At 53.8% G+C, this 17,213-nt stretch overlaps 1 protein-coding gene across 5 annotated transcripts in view; it reads left to right on the forward strand.

Annotated features, from left to right (window-relative positions):
* Nucleotides 1–8,502: 8,502 nt before the first annotated feature.
* TESC (tescalcin) overlaps nt 8,503–17,213 on the forward strand; it is a 65,606-nt gene continuing 56,895 nt past the window's right edge. For 2 of the 5 annotated variants that reach the window (XM_088828212.1, XM_088828209.1), the window contains exon 1: nt 8,503–8,719. In XM_088828212.1, coding sequence (XP_088684338.1) covers nt 8,662–8,719 — 58 coding nt within the window. In that variant the 5' untranslated portion in view covers nt 8,503–8,661. The remainder of the gene's footprint in view (nt 8,720–17,213) is intronic. The other 3 variants (XM_055404330.2, XM_088828211.1, XM_055404331.2) reach the window with 2 other exon arrangements.

The raw sequence follows: 17,213 nt of genomic DNA on the forward strand, positions 1-17,213 counted from the left end.
AGCAGAGTGTCATAACTGACCTTGCTTTGCAGTGGACCAGACTCAAGTTCCAGAGAAGCCTCTGTTACTAACTAGTGTGGGCTGGTCGTTTAGCCTGCAGCGGGGTCTCTGTTTCAACCAGGCTGGCAGAGAGACGAGGACCTCCATGGAGCACATTACTCATCTTTGCGTCAGGAGCAGCAGATCCCCGAGGGCTCACCTAGCTCCAGGACTCTGTCTTCAAGGTCTAGTCATCTTCACTTTGGATTTCCCAGGTGGCACGAGTGATAAAGAATCCACCTGCCTATGCAGGGAGATGCAGGAGACTCGGGTTCGATCCCCTGGGGAGGGAAGATTCCCCTGGAGTAGGAAATGGCTACCCACTCCAGTATTCTTGCCTGGAAAATCCCACAGACAGAGAAGCCTGGCGGCCTACAGTCCATGTGGTCGCAGTGAGACGGACACGACTGAGCAGCACCAGTGATAGGAACACCTTCATGGCAGCCCAGTGCCCTTGCGATGGTGAGTATCCTGGGTCCCCAGAGGCAAAGACACGCAAAGTGAACTCTCGGTCACATGACCAGCAGGCAGGATTCGAACCAGGTCTTCCAATGGCTCTGTAATAATCGCCACACTGTACCTGCCCCTGAAATCACTCACATGCTGCCCCACACATAGAACACAGCCCCTGTTTGCTGCTAGTCCTGAAGGGCTTCGTGCAAGTTCAGTTGCTGGAAGTGATCACTGCTGATGTAATGACATTGCCTGCAAGGTTCCCCGGGGAGGGAGGGGGTGGGGTGCACCCACCCCTGAGCCGGTGGAACATCCTGCGTATAAGAAAGAAGTACTTAACCAGCGCCCGGCAGGCTGCAAGTTTCTAAGTGATTTATAAAAAGCCTGCTCAAGTCTAGAGACTTCTAACAGGCAGAGGTGTGTTCTCCAGACTAAGAATAGCTGCCTAGGCCTGACGGGAGATGTTTTCTGGTGACGTCAGAGCAGAGCAGCAGCATCTTGGGGGGCTGGGGGTGGTAACAGCTGCCGGAACAGCCTCACTGCCCACCCCCGCCACCTCCCAGAGGGATGCGCTGAGCCTGGGGAATTCAATGAAGGTGTTGGAATGGGGCCAGGTGATTACCAAGATGGGATTTGTTCTTGACCTTTGAATGTCAAGAAGCCGATCTAACCTGTCACTTTCCCACCTCACCACCCCACTGCTGGCTGCATGCTGGCCCCCTGACCAGTAGACTGGGGACAGAGAGCAGAGGTCAGCAGGGGAGAGGTGGGCGGTCCCTGGCCGCTTTGGATTTAGGTGCTTCCTGGGCAGCAAGAGGGCTCAGGTGCCTCCATCCTGCCGGCCCCGCCACCCCTGGCCTCACTGGCACCTGAGGGGCCTCTAACTTGTGCAAACCCCAGGCCCCCAGCCCAGCCCAGCCCATCGCTGGGGATTCTCATTCGAACCTGAGTGTGGGAACTCCTGCTGCTTAGGGGAAGGAGGACTCCAGTCCAGAGCTTGCTCCAAGCCCCAGCAGGTAACCGCTGACTTTTTCTGAAGTTCATAAATTCTGGGTAGAGGGAAAGTACAAAGATTAAGTCAAACTGAGGTTAAATTATGGCTCCCCGCCAAGAGCGGTGAGCTTTCAGTGGAAGTAGTAGAGGGGAGGAGAGAGAAAAGGGAAGTTCCAACTTAAAATATACTCTTTGAAATTATGCCTTGCTGGCGCTCCTGCACGGTATGTTCCTGGATGTCTGCATCTATACAGTTTGCATATTAACCACACCAGGCCATGCACGTGAAACTGTAAGGTTCATACTTTATGTCCAGTGGGAGATCTTTGGGGGTTATTGTGACTGCATGTGTTGCTGACCTTGCACCCTGGCTCCACAAAAGTTTCCCCCTTTCTGAGGTTCAGTTTTTGTTTTCTGACATCTAGGAGGGGCTGGAGAAACCATTTTTTAAAAACTCATTGCACCTGACCCTCAGAGAGCCCCAAGCATTCACCCTTGTCCTTCAAGGAGGGGCAAAGGGCGAGTCAGCCTTTTTAAAAAACGAAATACTGAAGCCAGAGAGCGACTTGCCCAAGGGCACCCTGATGTTCTCCCCACGTTCCTGAGGCTTCCTTAACCAGAATTGTCCCTACAGAGAGCGGCTCTCCCTGGGAGGCCCCAGATGTTCCCTGGGTTAAAGAGGCGGAGGTTAGGTGACCGGCCCTGGAGAAGGGCTAACGTGGTGCCACCTGTGAGCCGTCCCTGGACGCACTGGTGTTACAATCCTCAAGGCTCTCATCTCTGGATGTGGAGTTAATGAGCTGCGTCTTTCCACACAGCTGCCAAGCAACGGGTCTCAGCCGAAGGTCATGCTACTAGGACTCTCCAAGAAAACACTGCAGCACAGGTGCACCTGTGCACCCAGGTGGCCCAGGAGTCACACCACCCTGTCCATGTGGTTCATCATACTCCACTCTCTATAAAAATACCAACACCTGGGCACCCCGCTGCTGGTATTCTGATTGCAGGCTGTAACCTCCCCAGCTGTACGTCACCACAGCTAGGATGGAGACAGTGCGCCTGCAACTTGGTAATGTCTTGGAATCACCTGGAGGATTAAAATTCAGATCCCCATCCCCAGCCTGCTCTAATTGGGGTCCGGGGTGTGGCTTGAGCATTAGGGGTTTTCAATACTTCCCACGTGGCTTGGCAAAGAACCCAGCCTGCCCTTGTAGGAGAAGTAGGTTCGATTCCTGGATCGGGAAGATCCCCTGGAGGAGAAAATGGCTACCTACTTCAGTATTCTTGCCTGGGAAATCCCATGGACAGAGGAGCCTGGCGGGCTACAGACCACAGGATTGCAAAAGAGTCGGACACAACTGAGCAACTAAACAGGCACACACACTGGTGGTTCAGAGGCGCGGCCACATCTGAGGATGCTGCTCCGGTTCATTCTGCACCTGGTCTCTTGGCTGCCCTATCCCCAGGCCAGGGCCGCCCTGCAGGTCCCAAGTCCTCCCCAGAGAGACTGTAGCCTCGTGTTGCTGTTTCTAAATCTATATCTCTGCATCTTAAGAAAATTCTGCTCTTGACTTTTGAATGTCAAGAAGGCGATCCAAAGCAATGCATCCTCTGGCTGCACCTTCCTGAACAGGAAATAAAAACTCAGTCTGTAGAACATGAAGACAGAGATGGGGGAGGGGGCTTCTGTTGTCAACCAACCCCCCAGGCCTCACCCTAAGCCTCTGGAGGGTCCTGGCTCCTCAGCCCGAGTGCACACGGCAGTGTCTGAGCCCCCGCGGGTTTCGGGGCAGCCCCAGCACTGTCTCACTTGTGCCTTCACCGTCTGCCCTGGCCTCAGGGTGACCGAGTTCCCCCGGGAAGGATGGCTCTTTCCAGAAGCCCCTCTCCTGAACCCCCGCCCAGCACGGGCTCTCCTGTTCTGCTGACAGGCAAGCCCAGGGGCTCCACGGAGGTGAGTTCCCTGCTGTCTGCGCCGGCCGCCCCCTCCCCAGGATCCCCGGGCCTCCCCTCACCCTGTGACATCTGGAGGTTGGTCTTGAGTCCCGTGGTCCTCTCTGCACGCCCTCCCTCTTTGGGCCATAGATCCCCGTGACCTTGACCTCTCTGAGCTTCCTCCCTGGTGAAAATGAAAGGGTCGAGCTAGTCAATTCCCAGGGGCCTTTTGATCCCTCCTGGAGCCTCCCTCCAACTTGGCTCCCTCTGTTGCAGGAGAAGGAGGGGAGCACCTTCTCCCTGCGTTTTTCCCCCCAGCAGCCCCTCCGCCAGGTCAGAGCACTCAACCTTGCCCAGGATTTTCACCTGCCTCTACTACCTGCAGCAAGGAACCCCGAAGCCCCCAAAGCACCTTTCTCTCCCAGCCATCCCCGCCCCCGCCCTGGAGTCTCTCGGGCAGAGGGGTTGCCTCCTCTGCTTAAGGAGTCTCGAAAGAACAGCCGGGGAGCCGCCTGTCTCTGCTTCACATCCACGTCGTTCTCCACGAAGGGTAGAGCTGGATGCGGTTCCCATCCCTGTTGTCCGCAGCCCGAGGACACTGCTGGGTGGACATCTGGGAAGCGTGCCCAGTCAGCGGGAGTGCCCCGGGTGCTGCCAAGTCAGCACAGCCTGGGGAGGGGGGCGCGGGGCAGGGCACCTGGGCCTACCTCTCACCTCCACCTTCAACCCTGCCCGCCCCAGCCTGTCTCTGCCCTCCGTCTGGCCCAGATGGGAGGTACCTGCTCCATCCTGTCCCAAATCAGCCCCAAATTATCGACTGCACCGGCTCTGCACCCCAGCATATATTTATCGCCCTGCCTCCCAGGCCCTCAGTCGGGTCCTGCTTGTCCTTTCAGCCGCCCCAGGAGTGAGAGGATGGAGGCAGAGAGGGCGGAGATGGCTGTGCCTGCCCCCACGCCCTCCCCTTGCCTGGGGAGGTGCTAAGATGAGCCAGGTGGTAGGATCCCAGCCAGTGGTACTGCCCGGCTGGTCAAGTTCATGGTCGCCAAGGTGGCCTGCTCATCATCCACCCCCAGTCCTGTCACCTCTAAGCCATGAAACCCCCTTGCTGAATCCTATTTATAGAGATGGGATTGTGGACCCATTATACAGTTGAGGACATCAAGGTTCAGCACTGCAAAGGAACCAACCCGAGGCCACACTGTACCTGGGGAGTGGCAGGGCCCAGATGCAACTCAGATCTGAATCCATCTCCTACAGGGCACTGTCACCCAAGGTTAGCTTCAAAGATTAAGGTACCTTTGGTGAGAAGGGATTGTTTAACAGATAACCAAAAGGACAACTTTAATTCAAAATGCAAATTGGGGTTGATTATTCTCTCATTCCATTCACACTGAAACCAAGAGGCCCAGACATATAAGACCAGTGTAAGGAACTTAAATGAGGGTCAGAGGAAAATTGTTTCAGAGTCGAGATGCTGGTGGAGCTATTTCTAGGGTTTCCTTCCCTGGATGTATATTATGAGAGCACCACTTCCTTTCTTGTTTGAAGTGACTTAGGTGTGGTGTTCTCTAAGTCAAAGGCCAAGCAAGATGGCTCTTGAAATCCCCGGAGCTTTCTTAGGGTCAGTGGTCCCCAAGTTAAGAAAAGTGTCTTGTTGCTCCCAGAACATTGCCAAGCCTTGGGAGATCACCCAAGCTAAGTGATGAGAGGAACAGGAGGGCACTACGGGTGAATTACAGGAACTGCCATTTACAGTTTCATGTATGTGCTCCGATTCTGGTTTATCACCCATCCTTAACACCTTGGTTTTCCCATCAATAGAATGGGCGTGTATTGGATTCCCACCAGTGATGGTCTGTTCCTATCTTTCCTTCCAGACTTGGAAGTCAGAGTCCAGTGATCTTGCTCTAGTATCAGAATCCCCAGCACTCAGTAGTGAATGAGTTAATGGATGGATGAATGAATGAACGGACAGATGAACATATGAATCATTATAACAGCCGACTGTGTAGTGGTGTACCGAGTTATCTCAGACCAGCTTGTGAGAACAAATGATTAAACATTCAAGAGTTTTGCAAGCCCATTGTTCAGTTACTGGTAGCTTGGAATCGACTGTGGTGGGAGTATTTATACATGAGGGAAATTGACAAGGTTGTAAAGTCGTGCTTTCCCTGTGTTTCCTCAGAGCCTGTTCACCTGCACCCCGATGCCACTTCCTGTGTCAGGCACTCTTCACATATATGAATCCACGCAAGCGTCATAAGATGGCACTGTTATTATCCCACTCTACAGATGAGAAGCCGAGGCCCGGGGAAGCAAAGCCACTTGCCCACGAGTGGTTCGACGGTCTGCTTCACTTATGCGAACGAGGACGGCCCTCGCCATCTCTGGGCTTGGCTGCCCTTTCCTGGCCTCACAGGTACTGGTTGTTCTCACCGCCGCTGATTTTAATCAGCTCCTCTGGGAGAAGAGAGGCAGTTGCCTGGTGACCAAAGTGTTTTTCCTGGCCCTCTGAAGAAGGTCACGCTGAGTGAGGGGGAGGATAAAGGTCGCCACAGGGGGCGCCCCCACTTCCAGGGCTCCAGACAACAGAGCCAGTCAGCCCAGCCAGACCCCATGCAGCACTCCAGGCCTCCTGGATGCTCTGACGCCATTAGCTGGATCGAATTAAAGGCCTGACGTCCCAGAGCAGTGGCAGCAGGCTTGTGTGCAGAGAGCCCTGCGGTGTGTGGGCATCACAGCCAGGCAGAGGGGTGACCGCAGGGCCCCCAAACCTGTCTAGCCATATGTGCCTCTGACCTGTCCCTTTGGGAGCGCAGTTGGGGACAGTCACATTCCCCAAAGCTCAGCTTAGGGTATAACAGAATCTCTCCAGGGGCCATTCTGGCTGGATCAATCCCGATCTCCTGGGGCCTTGTTTACCCCACTGTGTTGTCACCTCCTGTGTGTCCGTCTCCCACTCCTTCAGGACTCTCAAGAGCAGAAGTGAGGCTCCCAGTTATTCCTGGTGGTGGCTCCAGGACCCGTGCAGGCCCCTATGCACAGCAGGCCCTGGATAAACGGGCAGTCAATAAATGAATGGACAAGTAAACCTGCACAATGTGCCCCGCTGGTGCCCGGAGTTCTTAACTCCTCCAAGCCCTGCCATCAGGAATAAGTTTCCCATGGTCATCACAGCCCAGCCTCCCAGCTCCTGCTGGCTGGTGAAGGTAGCTTGTTTGGCAGTAGACCCAGAACAGTGGATGGGGGCCCTGAGAAGGACTCTCCAAGGAGGTGATGTTTATACTGAGATCCAGGAGCCCCTGCCATGGAAGGAGGGAAGGGAGGGGAGTTTCAGGCAGAAGGGACCAGCACAAATGCTTGTCTAGGAGCTGACAGTGGCCAGCGGGCCTTGAGATGAAGTTGACCGTGTAGATGGGTGATGGAATAAAGACCACCTCCCTTCACCCCATACACTGGGGGATCTCTGGGCGATCACCCACGGGCCAGAGCAAAGCCAGTGCCCTGCCCCTGGGCACTGTTCCAGGGCTTCCACCCCCATCCACCTGCACTGTACCAGCTCTGAGAGCAGCCGTGCCAAGGGGAGGAGATGCATAAGAACATCGTTTTCTCTCTCCCCAGCAAAAAGCCCCAGCATATAATCACTGGATAATTCAATAGAATAAAATTCCAGAAACAGATATTTTAAGTCAGAACAAAACTGTGTCCAGCAGCTTTGGGTAATTCCCAAGATTCCCTGGGACCCCTTTCCTGTTCCAGAGGCCAGCCTGGGTTTCTAGATTCCTTCTGACCTGATGTGCAGCCTCCCCAGCAACTTTCCAGTTTGCTTGGACCAGCTGATGCCCTGCAGCCAACATTTCCCCAACTTGGTGAGATCTCAGCCCTGCTGAGCTTTTGCAAATGCACATTCCAGGTGCAGCCCCTGCTATGTAACAAGAGTGTGAAGGGGAGCCGGATTTCCAACCAGGAGGGGGCTGATATTCTGCTCTGGTAGGTTTCAGGAAGCTCCTTGGTGACTCTGAACAGCTCCTCTATTCTGAAAGGGCTGTGACCCTCAGCTTGGACCTGTGGTCTGCAGGTATGAGCAGTTGGTTTCAGCACCCCATCCCCAGTCTCCTGTGACATAGATGTAAGTGGGCCTGCTCAAGTCTCCCCCAGCCAGCACTATCAATGCCTGGCACCCAGGACAGCCCCCAGATACATGCTAATAACACACATCACCAGACACCATGGAGGGCAGCCGTCTGGGCTTGAGACAGGGACTATGCTGACTGTGAATTTCTGCCCTGGCTGTGTGACCCTTCTGAGAACCAGTTCCTTTGTTGTAAAGGACATGATTCCACGGTGACTGCCTTTGCACTGTGTCCCAGGCCAGGCCCTTCTGATGGAGGTTCTCATCAACTATTATTATCCACATCTTAAGAAGAAGGAGTCACAGTTAGACAGCTGGTGGGTTAACGAAACCCAACTCCCTACAGCCAGCCTAAGTCAGAACTTCTCCCAGGATTGCATTCTCTGACAGGCTGAAATGCAGCCTCCTGGGCGCTGCCTGAGTCCCCGAACCTCAAGTTTGAGAAGGTCCTCACCCTAAGCTATTAGGCTGAGCGGCTAGGACTGGTTAGTCTTGTCTGTGGGTGTGTCCACTTCATCATGTTGGGCTCTCCTGGAATAAGCTAAGCAAGGCACCCCCTCCATGTGCATTCAAGCTGGACTGTTGTTATTATTATCATATTATCTTTATTGCTGTTCACCGTAGAGCTAATTAACGCTGTCCTTCTTCACTGTTCCCAGGGAGTTTCCTTTCTGAGAATTGGGAGGAGGTGTAGTGGAACCGGGGTGGGGGTGGGCGTGGGCGTGGGCCCTCCATTCCTTTTGATCCCTCCTACCTGTATATCCCAACTCTGCTCATACCTGCTTCCTCCCAGGGCCGGCAGGGGTGCAGAAGGGATGAGCACGGCGGCTGCTGCAAGGACGGAGGAACCTGGGTCCCCCGCCCGGGAGGGGCGCTGCCCACTCCCGGCCGTGCGCGAAGCCGGCGCGCGCTAGGACCGTGGCGCTCCGCCCGCCGCCGCTATAAGAGGCTGCGCTCGCGCCCCACGCGGAACCCGCGGCTCAGCCCCGTTCCTGGCGTCCCGACCGGTGTTGGACCCGAGGCCGGTGCGGCCGCGGCGCAGCGGACGCCAGCCCGGGGCCTGGGACGGACGAGCGCCCCGGGGCCCCCACCTCAACGCCGGCACCATGGGCGCTGCCCACTCCGCGTCCGAGGAGGTGCGGGAGCTGGAGGGCAAGACCGGCTGTGAGTATCCCGCGGGGGGCGCGCGCGGGGACGGGGGCGGGGGCCGCCGGCCGGCTGGCCCTGGGGCTCCCAGCCCTCGGCCGGCCGCTCGGCTCTGGGCCCCCGCGCTGTGTGACCTTGGGCTAGTAGCTGGCGCTCGGGGCGCCTCAGTCTCCCCTTCCTTCAAATGGGTTCCCTGCCGGCCGCTTTGCAGGCTGCGACGATGCTGAGTAAGTGCCGGGGCCGCTGTGCCCCGGCGCCCTCGGAGTTGGCCGGGAAGCCCCGCCTGGGACTGCAGACCCGGGAGGGAGCAGGGTCCTGGCGGCCCCCGCCCAGGGCAGAGCAGGCGCCCGGGAGAGCGAGCGCCCGGGCGCCCTCAGCTGTCGTGCGCGCCCCGCACCTGAAAGTCGTTGGCTTCGCGATGCGCCGGGGGAGGAAAGTTTTGAAATCGGCGGCAGCTGGGTGCGAGCCGGGCTGCGTGACCTTTGGCGGCTGCGCGGGTCTCTGCGCCTCCCGTCTGTGAAATGGGTTCAGGTGGGTCCCGCTCCATGGGTAACTGGGAGGATTAAGCGAGGCAGCGCCCGAGGAGCACTTAGCGGGAGCCTGGCGACCTTCCTCGAGCTCGCCCGGACTCCTGGGCCCCGCAGAGGCTGCGCGCCCAGCGTCCGCCCGGGCAGGGCGCACCAGGAGGCCGGGCTGCGGGCCGAGCTGACCGCAGGGAAGTGATGGCGGAAGCGCCTGACCGTCCAAGTCCTGCCGGGCTGGGAACTTGACCGTGGGCCATGACCTCTGGGCCCCTGGTTCTGTTATGGGGCTGTGAAGCGGGGTGTGGACTGAGGACCACGAAAGGCTAGGTGAGTGGGCAGACTGGCTTTGACAGTGGGCAGATGGTGTGTGATCCCTGCCAGCTCCACTTTCTGACTGTGTGACCTTGGGCTAGTCACTTTACCCCTCTGAGTCTCGGTTTCTTTCTAGAATGGGATTCCTGCTAGTATCTGGTAGACTAGATGGCCATGAAAACGGGAGCCACAGATGTTATTTACAGGCAGCAGGCCCCTGGTGCCTGCTTGGAGTTTAATGCAGACAGAGTCCATTGTTGATCAGCTGGAGGGAGCCACCCAGCCATTTGTGCCTGGGCTGAAAAATGACCCCTCCTGACCCCCAATCTAAATACCTCTTTCCAAAAGAATTGGGTGAAAATTACAGAAAGCCCTTAATTAGTTGTGTGTGTGTGTATACAGGTGCATGCATACACAGACATGTATACAGACGCCTTCCTGTGTACAAACATAGAGCTGTCTTCTATGGGAGGGGAAAAGGTGTAGTGCGCATACATAATATGGAACCCCTTTCTTTCTTTTTTATTTTTAAAAGAGAAGTAAGAGTATATTTTTGTAACTGTTTCATTTGCATCAAGGAAGAGTAATGAATACTTACCAGGGGATTTGGTAGAAGGGATGAAGGAGGAGTGAGCCTTTCACTATTAACTTTTTTACATTTTCATTTTGAATCATGTGTGACTATTTATTTCTTCAGAAAGTTTTACAAAGTCTAGTTCAGCCCCAAGGCTCACGTGAGAGAGAAGGTGGGACCATGACCTGACTTTCTTGGGCTTCCCCTGTTTCTGTTTCTATTTCTTGAGTGCCTGCTGGCTGCCTGGAGTCTGGATGGATAGAAGTGGGATTCTCTGAGGCTGGGATCTTTGCAGGAATTGTGGGCTCTACTGGCTATAGTCTCTCAGGCAGCCCCCTCCCCAGGCAGTCTGGGGGAATTCCATCTGCTTGTGCAGTTTGACAGGTGATGGGGCAGCAGAGCATGATGGGAATCTTGTCAGTTTCCTGGGTCCAGCCTCCTACAGGGATGACAGACGCTGAGTGTTCCATGCTCTGTTGCTTTCCCAGATATGGCTTCCCTTCTTGCTGCTCACAGCTCGGATTTCACACCCCAAAGAGAGAGGGGAGACTGAGGAGAGCCAGGAAGGGGTGTTCTGAGATCAGACTAGAGGGATGGATGAACGCCTGCCTTCTGTTATCTGAACTTTAAGTAGGTGGAAAGCTCCCCTAGTTCTCTGAAAAGGGTTGGCACAGTCTGAGCTCTTTTACCCATTCAGACCTGAGAGACTGATATTCCAGAGGGGAGACGCACAGTATGAACAAATCAATCCGTAGTTCTGGGAAGAATATACAACGCAATGGCATGAGAGCTGGGATGGGGCAAGGAAACATTTCTTTAGGGTCAATCTGGAGGGCTTCTCAGAGGAGGTGATAATGGAACAGGCCCAAATAAGAAGACACAAGCTGTGTGAAGACCAGTGGGAAATGCATTGAGGGCAGAGGGCACAGCAAATGCAAAGGTCCTTTGGCAGGAACAGAGTGAAGACAATGAGTGAGGTTTGTTTGAGATGAGGACGTGGACATAGGGCTCAAGTTGGGACAGGAGCCTGATTTAAGGAGTCTTGATAGGTATGTGACCTTGGGCAAGTCATTCATGCCCTGAGTGCCTAGTTTCATGCACTGTGAAGTCAAAATAGAAGTCATACCTTCTTCTGAGTTGTTAGGGAGGATTAAATGAGTGAATATATGCAAAGTATTTAGAACAAGCAGCTTGCCAGGTGGGGCAGTGGTAAAGAATCTGCCTGCCAGTGCAGGAGACTCAGGAGACTTGGGTTCAGTCCTTGGGTTTGGGAAGATTCCCTGGAAGAGGGCATGACAACCTACTTCAGTATTCTTGCCTGGGAAATTCCATGGACAAAGGAGCCTAGTCCGTGGGGTCGCAGAAAGACATTACTGAGCGACTCTGCACACATTTAGAACAAGCACAAGTATTTAATCTTCTCAGCCTGCTTTAAACACATTGATAGATCCTGGTCGCTCTGAGCCGCAAGTGAGAGTTACATCTTGGTCCCGCTTCTTCAGAGCTGTGTGACCTTGAGCAAGTTGTTTTACCTCTCCAAGTGTTAGTGCACCCACCTGGATCCTGGGGTGGAGGTAGAGATTGAACCAGGTGAGGTATGTATGTGTGGCAATGCCTCACTTTGGTGTGGAGCCAGCAGCTCCCAGGATCCTGCAGGCTGGGTGGAGTGTTCCCGTCAGAACCCTTGGGAAGCATCCCTGAGAAGGGAGCAGAGCCTCAGACCAGGGCAGCCAGAGGACAGGCGGTGCCCACGGGGTTGCTAGGTTCCCCCTGCCTCTCTGAGCCCCATGATGGTCCCTGATTGGAAGAATCAGCCTGATCCCTTTGCATGTACCCTCAAGGAATCCTCATAGTAATCCTCCAGGGAAGGTGGTACTGTGGCCAATTCAGATGAGGAAACTGAGGCTCAGAGAGCTCAAGCAACTTGCCTGCCATCCCACAGTGCATAAGCAGAGGAGTAGGGGATCCCAGCATCCCCAGGGTTCACTGTCCTGCCACCACTGTGCTTTCACTGTGTTTCATCGCCTTGCAGATTTCTAGGAACACAGGGTAGGAACAGGCTGCCATACGTTTTTCTCACCTCCAGGCCTTTGCACAATCTGTTCCCCGTGCCCCGGAGCACTGTTTCCATTTCAGGTAATTCGGCATTTGCATGTGGCAGCAACCATCACCCAGGCTCCTCTTCTCCTCATCTCTTTATGAAACTCATGCTCTTAGTTCAGAGCTCAGCTTAGCTATTGTTTCCTTCCAGAGAGCCTTCCCTGGCTACCCTCCTTCCAACCTTGGTGTGTTAAATGCCAGTCCCCAGCACTCCCGCAGCTCCTGTGTTGCCTCCCATAATAGCATCACAGCCTGTTGTAATTGTCAGCTTTGTCACCTGCCACCCCCTCGAAACTTGGAGCTCCCTGAGAGTGAGGAGGATGTGTCTTGTTCACCTTTGTACTCACTGGGGTCACATGAAGTTCACGTTGAGGGGGTGAAGGCCCTGGGGACTTTATAACCCAAGCAGTATTGCCCAGGAGTGTGTGCCAGTATAAAATCCAGCACCACCCCAGCAGCCGGCCCGGGCTATGCCAGCCCTACCAAATATAGGCTTGAGTGCAAGCTCACCCACAGAGGGCATCCTCAGGTCTGCACACCCACCTCTCCTTTCCTCTAAGAGCCTCGTCGATCAATTTAAAACACAAGCAAGTATTTCCAAACATCTTTGCTGCACCAGCAAAGCCAACTACCTAGATGGTTAACATTCCTATTAAAAACCCCAGCAAAGGCATCCTGGTTGTGTGTGTGAGTGGTGAGCTTGCCTTTATCCGTGACAGGTGTGGAGTCAACCCCAGCGTATGTGTCCCGGGGTGTGACATGGGCCCTGGTTGGGAGGAAGAGCTCCTTAGGAGACACTCACTGAAGTGTGTCCCCCGTCACCACCTGGAGCTGGCATGGAGGTGGCCCCGCTTCCCGTCCCTCCGCCTGGTGTCTGCTCCTGGAATTGGAAAGGAAACAATAAGAGTAGGATTCTGGGAAAGGTGGAAGGGTCTGTTTTTTTTTTTTTTCCCCTTCAGGCTCCAAAACAGCTCCACAGGCACATCTATATAGATGCCAAGAAGCTGCCAGAAGGAAGAAGAAAAAACAATCTCTCAGATCGGGAGTTCAGACCTCATGATGGTTGGAGCTAGTGTTTATCAGGCGCCCGTCATCTGCCAGATGCCGGGCTGAGCTGGGATATTCCCCCGGGGTGGCTCATGGAATCCTCCCAGGGATGCCGTGGCCTCCCTGATACATAGATGGGCAAGTCGAGGCTGAGGGGGATTCAATTTCTGGTCTGACCCCCAGACTTCGTCCTTTGGGGAGGGAACCAGAGATGAGGGAGTCCTATGCAGCCTGGGCCAGCTTCTAGGGGTGACACAGTACATTTTCCACCGGAATCTCCCTGCTGGGCAATACTCCTGGGTTATGAAGCCTTCAAGCAGCCCCAGACTGTGGCCTCAGCCCCTTCACCACCTTCTCCCATGCAACAGACACCTCCTCTGCCCTCCTGAAGGGGCCTTGAGGGGTGAGGGCAGGCCAGCAGGTACCACTGTGTTCTTCCTGTTGTCATCAGGGCTTGTGAAGCTAAATGGCCAAACAAGACCCACCCAGCTCCCTTTCCATTTTTTCTGGGGTAGATTATAGTTTGTTTTCATTTTTAAAAAAATAACTTATTTATTTTTGGCTGGGCTGGGTCTTCGTTGCTGTGTGGGTAGTTGGTTGTAACGCTCAGGCTTCTCATCGTGGAGGCTTCTCGTTGCAGAGCATGGGTCCTAGGGCATTCAGGCTTCAGTGTTTCGGCTCCCAAGCCCTAGAGCACAGGTTCAATAGTCGTGGCATACAGGCTTATTTGCTTTGCAGCATGTGGGATCCTCCTGGACCTGGGATCGAACCTGTGTCTGCTGCATTGGCAGGTGGATTCTTTAGCACTGAGCCACCAGGGAAGTCCTAGACTATGGTTTTAACTTGGGATCCTTGAGGAGTCTCTGAACCCCCATAAAATGGGGTGCAGAATTGTGTCCAGGGGGCCCTGGGAGACATGGACCCTCAGCTTTCATGAGATTCTTAAAGCAGTGACAATGCAGTCCACTGTATGTAAATAAGACCCCAAAAGGAAAGTGAAGATAAATTGAGCACTAAATAGTTGTTTTTCCATACCATTGACTGTGTGGATCACAATAAACTGTGGAACATTCTGAAAGAGATGGGAACCCCAGACCACCTGACCTGCCTCTTGAGAAACCTGTATGCAGGTCAGGAAGCAACAGTTAGAACTGGACATGGAACAACAGACTGTTTCCAAATAGGAAAAGGTGTACGTCAAGGTTGTATGTTGTCACCTTGCTTATTTAACTTATATGCAGAGTACATCATGAGGAACGCTGGGCTGGAAGAAGCACAGGCTGGAATCAAGATTGCCAGGAGAAATATCAATAACCTCAGATATGCAAATGACACTACCCTTATGGCAGAAAGTGAAGAGGAACTCAAAAGCCTCTTGAAGAAAGTGAAAGAGGAGAGTGAAAAGGTTGGCTTGAAGCTCAACATTCAGAAAACAAAGATCATGGCATCTGGTCCCATCACTTCATGGGAAATAGATGGAAAAACAGTGGAAACAGTGTCAGACTTTATTTTTTTGGGCTCCAAAATCACTGCAGATGCTGATTGCAGCCATGAAATTAAAAGACGCTTTTACTCCTTGGAAGGAAAGTTTGACCAACCTTGATAGTATATTAAAAAGCAGAGACATTACTTTGCCAACCAAGGTCCGTCTAGTCAAGGCAATGGTTTTTCCCGTGGTCATGTATGGATGTGAGAGTTGGACTGTGAAGAAAGCTGATCGCCGAAGAATCGATGCTTTTGAACTGTGGTGTTGGAGAAGACTCTTGAGAGTCTCTTGCACCGCAAGGAGATCCAACCAGTCCATTCTAAAGGAGATCAATCCTGGATGTTCATTGGAAGGACTGATGCTAAAGCTGAAACTGCAATACTTTGGCCACCTCATGCGACGAGTTGACTCACTGGAAAAGACTCTGATGCTGGGAAAGGTTGGGGGCGGGAGGAGAAGGGGACGACGGAGAATGAGATGGCTGGATGGCATCACCGACTCTGTGGACATGAGTTTGAGTGTACTCCGGGAGTTGGTGATGGACAGGGAGGCCTGGCGTGCTGTGATTCATGGGGTTGCGGAGAGTCGGACATGACTGAGTGACTGAACTGGACTGAAATAGTTGTTTTTAGAAAAATGAAAAAGGGTGGCTCCCTGCTGAGGGAGGAACAGACATGTGTGGGAGGACTGGTCCCCAACGTCTGCGCTCTCAGGGGCCCTGGGTGCAGTGGTCTCAACCACAGAAGGGAGGGCCGAGTGGCCCCAGCCCTCAGTAACCTCCTCTCCCTTGGTCAGGCAGGGGTGTCCAGACCTCTGCCCACCCCTGGGTGCTTACAGTTTGGAAACATGCAGGAAAGGGCTGGGTACAAGGGAACTGATTCCTGGGCACCCGCAAGCACCCCTGCTCTGGCCCACTCTGTGCAGCTGGCCGGCTCGTCCTGTGTCAGTGGCAGCTGCGAAGCAGGGCCAGGTGATTGTGGGGTCTGCCCCGTGTGGCAGTGCTCAGACACCCTCTCCACGCCACCAGTTCCACCCCTTTGAAGATGTGGCAGTTGACCAGATGGTCTTGGACTGCGGCCGAGGTCACAGCTGCTCTTCCTGGGGCCCTTTCCATCCATCGTCCTCCCATCCTCCTAAGAGCCCAGTGGGACTTTCGTTACCCGTTTACAGATGAGGACACTGAGGCTCAGACATGCAGCTGATGGCCCAAGGTTACTTCGATGCGTATGTGTAACTGAATTGCTGTGCTGTATACCTGAACTAACATGATCTTGATACTGTGAATCACTTCTATGAAAAAGGAAAACACAGTCTACAAAAGATGACTTAGATGCTGTGTGTAGAACCCAAATCCAAAACCAGACCTTTTTTGGGGGGTAAGGAGAAACTCCCTGTCCCATGTGACATAATATAGACAGCGTGAGGGTCCCTGAGTCTGTCTTATCTGGGAGACGTGACACTGCTGACACATGACCTTGTTTGGTTTTGTTTTCAGATGTTGCTTATTTGGCTGTTCCAGGTTTTAGTTGTGGCATGCAAAGTCTTAGCTGAGGCACGTGTGATCTAGTTGCCTGACCAGGGATTGAACTCGGGGCCCCCTGCACTTGAAGTGCAGTCTTAGCCATTGGACTACCAGGGAACTGTGCCCCTTACCACAACCTTGTCAATAGTGTTCTACACACTTGTTGACTAAGTTGGCAAGGTGAAAATGGGACCTCAAGATGGATAGGATTAGCTCTGGGTAATGTGGAAAGTTCTAAAACTGTGGGCTTGGACAGGGAGGCCTGGCGTGCTGTGATTCATGGGGTCGCAAAGAGTCGGACACAACTGAGCGACTGAACTGAACCCATCCTCCAGGGAGGGCAAGCTTGGTGGTGGGCAGCGTGAGGGGTGTGGAAAGGGCTAAGAAAGAGGAGGCCCTCTCCGACTCCTGTGGAATCAGACCTCACAGGTCTGACTGTGAGGCTCACGCCGGTTTCAGAAGAAATAGTTGTGTTTTCTCTGCGTGAGAGCAGCTGGTGATCCACTCCAGCACTTCCCAGCTCCACGGACTAGTAGTAATTACATCCCTTATGTATCTTTCCTTCTCGCCTCCCCCATCCCCACACTGGCAGGATAATTTTTTTGTGAGTTAATGGTCCCCAGAAGGCATCATGGAACTTAATCACTGATCAGATATGCCATACGGCCCAATCCTACAGACAAAATGCCTCGTGTGTTGATAAGATGCTTCTTCTTTTGCAAAGCACTTTAGTATCTATTATCTCAAGCCCAGGGAACACAGTGTTTTCGGCTCCGGGGTACCCACTGCTTTGGGGAGATAAGATAGGGCCTCCTTTTCCCAGGCTGGAGAGGCCAGGCAAGGTGACGGAAAGGAACCTGGCACCCGGGTCCTGCCAGCCATCCTGTCACCAGCGCCAGCTTTATTATTAATTCATAAAACGAGAAGGTCAAGTGGGTGATTTCCGC

Source organism: Moschus berezovskii, chromosome 19 (assembly GCF_049115385.1).
Source record: "Moschus berezovskii isolate FMDL1 chromosome 19, NW_MosBer_1.0, whole genome shotgun sequence".
Taxonomy (NCBI): domain Eukaryota; kingdom Metazoa; phylum Chordata; class Mammalia; order Artiodactyla; family Moschidae; genus Moschus; species Moschus berezovskii.